We start from the raw sequence: 11,147 nt of genomic DNA, 5'->3' as shown, positions 1-11,147 counted from the left end.
TTACACCCTTAGTCCCTGCCACTCAGGCGCAGCACACTTCCTGCCTAGTTTTGTTTTTTAAAGAAGAGGTCATTGCCTCTTTTCTTTCTAAATTGACCAAAACAAAAAAAGTAAAAGCCCCAAATAAATCCAACTGCTCCAAGCTTTGGTACCACCAGGGATTTGGGGACAGGAAGTCCTGTCCCTCTAGAAGAGATGAGATGACACCCTAACCTTGCTATTGTCTCTCTCTAGCTCCTAGGTCCTGGGTAGTCACTGCTTCTTTGTTGGTCAGGCCAGAAGAACAGGGATGCTCAGCTACAACCCCAGGAGTAAACCCGCCAAGAGCAAGATGAAGAGTGTGGACAGGCCTCAGCATCAGGCTTTGTTTTCCAGCTATTTTACTTAGAAGGGTTTAGTGCTGGAAAAGAGATTTGTGACAATGGTTGGCCTTTCTAAAGTCTTAGGCATTAACATACAGAATTTCACAATAAGCCCCTGAAGTAAGGAGACTAGGTTTTAATATCAACACTTGACAGGTGAGGAAACTGAGGCCTAGAGAGAATAAGTAGATTGCTCTCAGTCATGTGGCTGGTGGAAGTGTTGAACAAGCACTGCCTCTAATGACTTCTGGGCTATTGCATCAGGAAACTAGGACACCTAGGAGGAAATGGAAACTTCTAGATTTTGGGCTGAAGCCAACCTAGCTTGGTTCATCATTAAATCCACAGGACTGAGAAAGAAATTGCTCTATAAATAAATAGTTGAATAACTGAATGAATGGCAAATGGAGGGGCACAAGTTAAGGAGTAAATCCACCAGGTCATCTGGCAGCCAAGTTTCAGCTTTGAAACAAAATATAAGTGATGAGAATAGTTTCACACCCACTAGGGACACATCAGACTTGGATCCTTTGGGTCTGGCCAGTGAAGAAGATTCAGGTTAAAGCATGGGTCAGGGTTGGGGGGCCACCTGCTCCCTTGATTTCTAGCCCCAATGATACCTAGGCCAGATGTGACTCAGGGTCATAGGCCTCCCCTAGGCTAGCAATGCTTTGAGGGCAGCAGCCTGCCATAATCATCAAGTGGCCTCCACCTCAAGTATAAGACAGCACACATTGGGTGGATGTGCCCACAGTAGGGGTGACCTGAACTAGGTGAGAACAAAGGGTTGTTACTTGAGCGGTATGAGAAGAGGCTCCTCCCACCATAAAATGCACCCTGTCCAATTTCCCCCTCCTGTCATCTGGACTAGGGTCCTCCTTAGGTGTGGACATTTAAAATGCAGCCATCCCCAGTAAGAGCAACTCAGTAAAATTTCTAAATACTTCAGTGTGTTCTAGAGCTTCAGATTTTCCTCCATTACCTCTGTCTAGCGCCAGGGTACAGAAAACCCAGGAAGAGAGAGAGATCTCAGGGGATGCCAGGGAAGCATGGCTATAGGATTTTGCCCAAAGCTGAATGGTGATTGATTTTAACCTCAAAATAACTGGTGCTAATTTGTGCATAATCTTGCATTGGTATTCTTAACCTGAAAACTCCTGTGGGGAGAGGCATTTGACTTTTGCCATTTCTTAGCGGCATCTGCCCCCTGACTCCCCACCCCCATTCCCCCCCAAAGCTAGCAAACGGTGAGGATAGAAGAAGGAATGTTGGGGTTAGAGCCAGATAACCTGGTTTTCAGTAATTGTGGACCAGCTCTGGACCTGCTTTCCTCACCTATACAGGAGGGTGATGAAAGTAACACCTACCTCACAAGGCTGCTGTAGAGATTGGTGAGATAATGTCTGGGAATGAACTTAGCAGCTCTAAACAAATGTTAGTTTTATATCATTCATCATCTCTTACATTTGATTAAGTACATTATAATATTGTATTCTTTACACAGACCAATGAGGCAAAGGAGACAGTGCAATTATTCCCATTTTACAGACTAAGAAACCAAAGTTCAAGTGATTTGCTCAAGGTCACACAGCTATTTAGGGTCAGCCAAGTCCAACTCAAACAACAGATGTACTCAATCCTAAACACTGCCTTCCTCCTTGCCTCCTGAGTTTTGGGAAGAACCACCCAGTTCCGGCAAGTTAAAATATCTGGAGATCCTGGCCCATTCACCCCAACCAGGGACAGCAGTGACGGTTGCCAGTCTGTACCAGACTTGACCCAGGGACAGCAAGGCTTGCAAGGGAGGGCTTCCCATTCTGAGGTCCCGCCTTCTGGCAGCCCCAGCAGGAAAGCGCCGGCGGCGATGGGTCTGCGAAGCTGGATCTTGGAAATCCCCACCTCCGGTGCGGGCCAGTGGGAACCCATTGGCACTCCTGCTCCCTGCTGAGGCCTAGAAGCGTGAGGGGTGGGGCGGAGGATTCAGGGATATGCGCACCTGTAGCTTTGACGGCCCTTGCCAGGCTGTTGGCCCATTCTCGCCCACCAAACCTTCCTTACCAGCTACTCCCTTCTTGGGGTATGGGTGTTTGTTTTAAACCCACCAGATCAGTGACTAGAACCCTCGTCTGGCGCTTCCCCTTTTTTCCCTCTAGGCCTGGTTCCTAGCAGGCTCATTCCAGGGTTCCTTTATTTTTGGACCTAAAAAAAACACACCGGCTTTTGCTGAGGACAGTGCTGGGCTCCCCCATGCCCTGGCAGGCTGGCAAGGAAAGGAAGCGGGGAGGAGGCAGGAACCAGACGCGACTCCCCGCCCCCCGCGCCTTTTTCGCTTCCCTGCTCCCCGCCCTTTCAGGAAGAAAGCAGTTAGAGATCTGATCGCTCGCTCTGGCCGCTGTGCCAGCGCCAACCACTCCGTCCGACTTTTCCTTCCACCCAATTTTGCACAGAGCGGCCGCCTGCTCGCGAGCCCCAGGCTGGGCAGGTCCTGGCTGGCGACGCAGTCTCCTCTCCCCCAGGGTTCTCAGCGAATCACGTTGTTCCTGCGATTTCACGCTCGAGTGGTTCTTGCGTAACCCTACGCCCTGGCCTAAACTAATACTTTTTTTTTTTTTTAATACCAGAATTAATCCTTTAGGAAAAGGCAAATACTTCCGCCACGGAAGGGCCTGGGAGTGAATGTGTAAATTACCTGGCTGATTCAATTCCTCCACCCCCATAGCCCCGGGGGGTTCCTGACATGTGAGGGAGGGGGCTCTTGAGAACCAGAGGAGCGCCCAACCCAGACTTTTGTTTTCATCTACTCAAGAGGCGATGAAGCTCTAGGAGGCTGAAGAACCGGGTCCTGCTTACCGCGGGGCTGTTACCAAAAAAGGGCTTTCTCTTGCGCGAGTGCTTGGCCACTAGAGTTGCAGCGGGGTTACGTGAGGTTCAGCTTGGGCCTCCTCGAAGGTATCCCAGCTGGCTGCAGGCATACCAGGCTGAAGACTCCCCAACCCGACCCATCATTGCTACGAAACTGCGGGGGGCGGGAGGAGGGGGGAGCAGGGGGTTGACTGCAGGGAGCTTCGAAGTCCGTGGGTACGCTGCGACCTTCTTACCCCTAACGTTGGGCTGTGGCCTCCGGAAAGGCCAAGTGGAGGGCTGACCTTGTGCTCCAGTTCAGGGCTGGGTTCTCTGGCGGTACCAGCTCAGATGGCAAGCTGGGGTGAGACAACCGTAGAAAGGAACTTTAGGAGGGCTGCAGGCATCTCCCTGTGTGCCTGGTTGAGCCTGGGGCCGTTAGTCTACAGACTTCACCACCAGAGTACTGTCGCTCTCTCCACCTGGTTTCTGAGATTGAGCCCCACCCCCGCCTGTTCCTTTCCACTGTGGACTCAGTATTGCCACATGGGATTCTCCTGCAAGGGAAAATCTATCTCCAAAACATTTGTGTTCTTGCCTCTCACAATACCTGACACATCCCCAGACGACTATCTCAGACAAGCAGTTCAGATGAAATTTATCACCATAAATGATGGTGATTTTTTGAGGGTAGGAAGAGTATCAAGAGAGCTATGTTTTTTAAATTAAAGGATTATGAGGCTGTATGGAAGCGTGTTTAAATGCGTGTTTCTCAGTGTGGCTGAAGACACCCCACACTTGTGTCCTTATGTATATGTGTGTGTGTGTGTGTATGTGTGTATCTGTCTCCTTTTATCAGGGCAGAGACAGACAAGGAGATGGAGACATATGTGTGCATGCACACCAAACATAACACTATGACAGAATCCAACTTGCTTTCTCTAGCAGCCTGGCTAGAGGGTTGGGGCTATGCTGCTAGTTCTCAGCATTTTTGGTTTAATAAAGGGATAAGCTGAATAAATATAAATGTAAAGAAATGGGCAACTCAGCCTAGCCAAAGCTAATGAGCCCGAGCTTTGGGCTGATAGGGATGTCATTCCATTTCCCAGCTCTATGTTTTGACTCACTCCAGGGTAGCTGCGGTATGGGGAGGGCTGAAGTCTGGAAGGGTTAGGCAAGGCTCCTGGAGCAGCTCTTTACAGAGGAATCACTGCCCGGAGCCAGCCAGGCCAGGGAAAGTTTATTATTGTTGGGGAGTGCACAGTGAGCTCACTGTTTTGCAAAAACAGAAATCTGGCTGCCTTGAGATGAAAGAGGGGCTCCCTAGGAGTCTTCCTTTCCCCCTTTCTCCTTATCCTTAAAAACTCCCCTTTCCTTTGCACTTAGGGCCCCAGAATGAGTGAGAGATTGGGTGCTGGAGAATGCTGGAAGGGGGAACAGGCTCTGAAGGTCGTGTCAAAATAAAAATAAATGTTTCTGGTTGCTTCAACTGAACTTTATTATACTTAGCAGTAACAGTAGTAATAGTAAGATTACATTTAAAGCAATTTACAAAGTACGTTCATGTGTTAACTTTGCGATAGTAGAAACCTTAATATCAATACTAATAATAACCAATACTTACTGACAGCTTCCTGTGAGCCTGACCCTGTGCTCTGCATCGTGTACGATGTACTTATGTTATAGTCTGTGGCAGGGGCAGATCCACAATTTCTGTATATGGAAGAACTCAGTAGCACAGTCTGTTTGGAAGGGGAGGATGAGGATTGGTTATGAAGGTGTATTTGTATAGTACTTTACAGGAGATTGTATGTAATGAAGAAGGGGTGGGCCAATGGAAATTATGAGCACCCTAAACTACCTCTGAGAATCTAAGTTTGTCAAAGCCACATCTCAAATTAGATTTACTGGATTCAGATCCCAGTTCCATCTCGAATGGCAGTGTGACCTTGGGCAAGTTATTTAACCTCTTTCATTCTGAACCCGTAAATCAGTTAATAATAGAATTTACGTTGTAGATAATATTGAGGGTTTAACGGTGATGTAAGTAAACCACCCAGCAATGTCTGGCTCGCAGCAAGTCTCAGTGACTTACCTCCTATTATGACACAAAATGAAATTTCAAACAGTTCTAATAAATTGAGAGCTACGATCCCATTTTGCAGATGGAAAAGAGGTTGTATAAGGGCAAGTAACTAGTTCAAGGTCACAAAGCCAGTACAGCAGGTCTTCTAATAATGGCATTTCTTTCAAGGTCATTTCATTATAACATTGATGTTGGTAGAATGCTGTAGGAACTTCTCATTTATATCAAATGGCCTGTAGTAAAACTGGTTTCTGCTTAAGATCGCAGAACCTATTGACCACGTTAAGTGAGGACTTACTATAACTGATGGAGAGGAAATTCCATCCTGATCTGCCAGACAGAACCTGAAATCCCAGTATATTGCCTCCCCTCCTCCAGCCTTACTCAGGATTATCTCAGTTTTCATGAGGGAAACAAAACAAACAAACAAAAATCCTAAACAGACCCAACACTTAGCAGAATCAGTTGAAATGCCCCAACTAGAGCTATGACCAACATATCTATTCTGTAGCAAGCAATAATGATGAGCAATGATTTTGCAACAGAAATCATGGCCTTGCTCAGCCTTCTGGGGCACTATGGAATGAAATCACAGCACGTGAGAAAGAATTTTGTAAACTGTGCCGTACTTTACAAAGAGATATCAATATTATTAAATGCCACCCCCACCTTCTTTTATCAAACCCGGAAAAACCACTCACCTGTTTGGCCTCTCCAGCACCTCCCCCTCCCTACCCGCAACTGCAGCTGTGCGCAGCTAGTTGACTGTTTTCCTTAAAAGCCTCAGGGTGCTCGTAGCTTCTTTAGACATTAAGCCAAAATTTTTAGACTGAGGCTGGGGGGAGGGGTAGCTCACCCTGAATTCATTTAGCTCCTTCGTTGAAGCTCAGGTTCCTGGACCAGGACACAAAAACAAAAGGCAGTTTCTGGAAGATTGGAAAACAGCTAATTTTGCAGGTGCTTCAGCATTAGTGGTAGCAATGAATTCAACATCTACACCGGGGGGGAAAAGGTTTGACTGCAGACGAAAAGGGTAATACCCTACATGAAATTCATAACAAAAATTTTAAACAGGACATTTAAATTCACTGCCCGGGGTGGGGAACAGGATCGGAAACGACGCTTGTGGTTTTTAAATGCGTTTTTACTTGGGAAAGCCGGGCGGGGAAAGGAAAGGTCATCGTCTGTTTAATTTCCACCCCCAGCGCTGGACTTCCAGCATTAGCTCGCCGGGCCTCAGCTGTTGTACACACACGGCGAAGGGGGAGGGGAGGGCGGAGGCGTGGAGGAGGGGCCCACAGGGAGGAATCTGGGCGTCCAGCCGCGCATGCGCCTTTTCCGAGCAACAAGTGGGCTTCACAGAGGAAGTGTAAGCGGGGGGAGAACTGGTGCAGAGCATGGCGGTGACGTCAGCGCTCCGCCCGGGCGGCATCCCGCGCGGCCAAGCCGGGGACAGCGCGAGCCGCAGCGCGAGCGGGAGCGCCGAGACGCGCCTCCGGAACGTAGAGTAACAATCACAACCCCACATTCCGGGCGAGTGCGAGCGGGAAGGGATGCGACCCGGGCCCAGGCGCCGCGTGAGCGCCCTGCAGCCAACGTGAGAGCCGCCAGCCGCGGCGGCCGGGTCGCGGGCCAGGCCTGGGGGCGGCGGGAGCCTGCGTGCGTGCGCTCCTCTCCTGCTCTCGTGCGTCCTGGAAGCAGTGGCCGCAGCGGCTCCCTCCGGCCGTGCAAACCCAGCCGCCGCCAGCGGAACAGCCGACGCTGAGGAGGGGAGAAGCTCCTCTCTCGGCTCCCCCACCCTCCCCCGGTCCTCCGGGGAAGCAGCGACTTCAGCAAGATTGGACCTGGGCACTGGGTGACACTGAACCCTCTAGCCCTCGCCCCAGGGAGCCTGGCAGGTAGAGGACGAAGCTCGTAGGGGGACACCCCCCCCAGGGGAGAGGAAGAGACAGTCCCTTTCGAGCTTTCACGCACCAGCGTCTCCGGGGAGGGGGCCAAGAGCCAACGGCGGCCAGCACCCGGCACCCTCGCCCCCTCCCCCCGGGCCTGAAGCTTCCAGCCAGGGTCCGCAGCACCAGGAAGAAGGCGCCTGAGCTCCCCTCCCGACGAGACAGCCGCAGTAGGAGGTGGGGGCGAGGAACGTGCTGAACTCCGCCGCTCGGCTGGTGGAGCCCCCGCGGAGAGGCGCTGCGCCGGCGGTGGAGACTCGCGCTCCCTCCAGCCCCTGGGGCAGAACTTTCTCGCCCCCCCCTTCTTCCCCCGCTGCCGGACTCCCTCCCCAGCCGGCCAGTCCTCTCGGAGGAGAAGGCGCCGCGGAGACAGCCCGGGCGGGGGCCTACCTTCTCCAGGGCTGGCATCATGTCGGCGGCGCAGGTGTCCTCGTCCCGGAGACAATCCTGCTACCTGTGCGACCTGCCTCGTATGCCCTGGGCCATGATCTGGGACTTCTCGGAACCCGTATGCCGCGGTTGCGTCAACTACGAGGGTGCCGATCGCATCGAGTTCGTGATCGAGACCGCGCGCCAGCTGAAGCGGGCGCATGGCTGCTTCCAAGACGGCCGCTCCCCCGGGCCGCCGCCGCCCGTCGGGGTCAAGACGGTGGCCCTGTCGGCTAAGGAGGCGGCGGCGGCAGCGGCGGCGGCGGCGGCCGCCGCCGCCGCGCAGCAGCAGCAACAGCAGCAGCCGCAGCCGCAGCCACAACAGCTTAACCACGTCGATGGTTCCAGCAAACCTGCGGTGCTGGCGGCCCCGTCCGGCCTGGAGCGCTACGGCCTGAGCGCAGCCGCCGCCGCCGCCGCCGCCGCCGCCGCGGTGGAACAGCGCAGCCGCTTCGAGTACCCGCCACCGCCGGTGAGTCTGGGAGGCAGCAGTCACGCTGCGCGGCTGCCCAACGGCCTGGGGGGCCCCAACGGCTTCCCGAAGCCGGTACCGGAGGAGGGACCCCCGGAGTTGAACCGCCAGAGCCCCAACTCGTCTTCGGCGGCGGCGTCGGTGGCGTCTCGGCGCGGGACGCACGGTGGGTTAGTGACGGGGCTGCCCAACCCGGGGGGTGGCGGAGGCCCCCAGCTCACGGTGCCTCCCAACTTGCTGCCGCAGACGCTGCTTAACGGTCCGGCCAGCGCCGCCGTACTGCCCCCACCGCCGCCCCATGGCCTGGGCAGCCGGGGGCCCCCGACGCCCGCGCCCCCAGGGGCCCCTGGGGGCCCCGCTTGTCTCGGGGGCGCGCCGGGCGTATCCGCCGCGTCTTCATCGGCGTCGTCTTCGACCTCGTCGTCTGTGGCCGACGTGGGCGTGGGTGCAGGTGGCAAAAGGCCCGGTTCAGTGTCGAGCACCGATCAGGAGCGCGAGCTGAAAGAGAAGCAGCGTAACGCCGAGGCCCTGGCCGAGCTTAGCGAGAGCCTGCGCAACCGCGCGGAGGAGTGGGCCAACAAGCCCAAGATGGTCCGCGACACGCTCCTCACGCTGGCTGGCTGCACGCCCTACGAGGTGCGTTTCAAGAAGGACCACTCGCTGCTGGGCCGCGTCTTCGCCTTCGACGCTGTCTCCAAGCCCGGCATGGACTACGAGTTGAAACTGTTCATTGAGTATCCCACGGGCTCGGGCAACGTGTACTCCAGCGCATCTGGGGTTGCCAAGCAAATGTACCAGGACTGTATGAAGGACTTCGGCCGGGGTCTGTCCTCCGGCTTCAAGTATCTGGAGTACGAGAAGAAGCACGGCTCCGGGGACTGGCGCCTCCTTGGAGATTTGCTGCCCGAGGCCGTGCGCTTCTTCAAGGAGGGCGTGCCCGGCGCCGACATGCTGCCCCAGCCCTACCTGGACGCCAGCTGCCCCATGCTGCCCACGGCGCTGGTGAGTCTAAGTCGCGCCCCCAGTGCACCCCCGGGTACCGGAGCCCTGCCGCCTGCCGCCCCCTCGGGCCGAGGCGCAGCTGCAAGTCTGCGCAAGAGAAAGGCGTCCCCTGAGCCTCCGGATTCCGCCGAGGGTGCACTGAAGCTGGGCGAGGAGCAGCAGAGGCAGCAGTGGATGGCGAACCAGAGCGAGGCACTAAAGCTCACCATGTCTGCTGGGGGCTTTGCGGCTCCAGGGCATGCGGCTGGGGGTCCGCCCCCTCCGCCTCCAACCCTGGGACCCCATTCCAACCGGACCACTCCGCCTGAGTCGGCTCCTCAGAACGGCCCGTCCCCCATGGCGGCCCTCATGTCGGTGGCAGACACTCTCGGCACCGCGCACTCGCCCAAGGACGGCAGTTCCGTGCACTCCACCACTGCGTCCGCGCGGCGCAACAGCAGTAGCCCAGTGTCGCCGGCCTCTGTGCCTGGGCAGCGCCGCTTGGCTTCACGGAACGGGGACCTGAATTTGCAGGTGGCGCCCCCGCCGCCTAGCACCCACCCAGGCATGGACCAAGTGCACCCCCAAAACATTCCGGATTCCCCTATGGCCAATAGTGGGCCCCTGTGCTGTACCATTTGCCACGAACGTTTGGAGGACACACATTTCGTTCAGTGCCCATCCGTTCCCAGCCACAAATTCTGCTTCCCTTGCTCTAGAGAGAGTATCAAAGCCCAGGGGGCCACCGGCGAGGTATACTGCCCCAGCGGAGAGAAATGCCCCTTAGTAGGGTCGAATGTACCTTGGGCCTTCATGCAGGGCGAAATTGCAACGATCTTAGCTGGGGATGTTAAAGTGAAAAAGGAGAGAGACCCTTGAACCACAAGACAGCCACCTTCTTTGCCCCAGACCATCTCTCCAGTCCAGAGAGCCCCTCCCCCCACCCATATCGACCCTCCCTTCCCTCACCCCCAAGATGTAGAATTGTGAATATAACAAACTGCAAAAAGTTAGTCTTATGTATAGACATTATTTTCGTCGTATGTTTCTATATTTTGAAACAAAGGTATGTAACTTCTTCATTTGAAGGATAAGCTGGTTTGTGTTAAGCAGTATAATATTGGTTGGGTCATTTGCATCATATTTGTTAGCATTTATTTGGTGGCAGAGTGTTTGCCTAGGTACAGAATTAATAGCCCTTAGCAACGACTGCTGCTGGTGTGTATTTTTGTAAATGTTATGCACTCTCTGAAAGGAAAAAAACACACAAAAGAAAATGACTTTTTTTTTTTTTTGCCAAGGCCAGTGTTGCTGCCTAAAAAAATGATGCTATAAAATGGTGACAGCTTCTTTCTAAACAGCCCCAAGTGTTTAAGTCTTCACTTTATTTTGTTCCGTTTTGTTTTGTTTTTGTTCTGTTTGCAAAATGGTAAAGGGGGGTATTGGGGGGGCGGGGTGTTTTTTGTTGCAAGTTTGTGAGGGAAAATGTTTGGGTTTGTTTCTACTGACCTGAATGTGTTGGATCTTCACGTGTTGTTTTGTTTTTGCTTTATTGATGCACGGATGCTTTTGAACAGTAGAGCGAAATGCTAGACATGGAGAATCTGCTCTGTTTGTCCTTTATACATTTCTGTAGTTAACAGAACACTGTAATGTGCCTTGGAGCTTAGTAACTTGTAATAAATTCAATTGATATTAATTCTGCCCTGAGTCAGCAAGTGTGTTTTTCTAGAGGTAAGGCCACACAGTTCCAACACGGGGAAGCCCTACCTCCAACATAGAACATAAATGCTGGTGCCTTTGAAAGCCCCCAGCGATGGCATCTTGTAAGGCCCTGTGCTGGCCCACTACCCCTCCCCCTCAGTACCAGGCTATTTACATTCACCTCTGGGGCTGGGACAGTTGCTGACTAAGCGATTTCTGTTTACTCTTCAGCATCTCTCTTTTCTAACAGATACGCTGCCCCAGCTGCAAGTGGCACTGTCAGGAATGGTTTTTGGTGCCTTGCTTTGTGGCCCTGAGTATAT

The 11,147-nt window shown here is 53.5% G+C and overlaps 1 protein-coding gene across 1 annotated transcript; it reads left to right on the top strand.

Annotated features, from left to right (window-relative positions):
- The first annotated feature begins 6,664 nt into the window (after positions 1–6,664).
- IRF2BPL (interferon regulatory factor 2 binding protein like) lies at positions 6,665–10,820 on the top strand. The gene has a single exon (XM_039883891.1). The coding sequence runs from the start codon at positions 7,648–7,650 to the stop codon at positions 9,997–9,999; it is 2,352 nt and encodes a 783-aa protein (XP_039739825.1). The 5' UTR covers positions 6,665–7,647; the 3' UTR covers positions 10,000–10,820.
- The last annotated feature ends 327 nt before the right edge of the window (positions 10,821–11,147 follow it).

The sequence above is a fragment of the Pteropus medius genome, unplaced genomic scaffold (assembly GCF_902729225.1).
Source record: "Pteropus medius unplaced genomic scaffold, Ma_sr-lr_union100, whole genome shotgun sequence".
Classification (NCBI taxonomy): Eukaryota; Metazoa; Chordata; class Mammalia; order Chiroptera; family Pteropodidae; genus Pteropus; species Pteropus medius.
This window is presented reverse-complemented; position numbering and strand designations above follow the sequence as displayed.

Coding starts and splice junctions, on each gene's coding strand:
- IRF2BPL (XM_039883891.1), top strand. CDS start 7,648: ATGTCGGCGGCGCAGGTGTCCTCGTCCCGGAGACAATCCTGCTACCTG.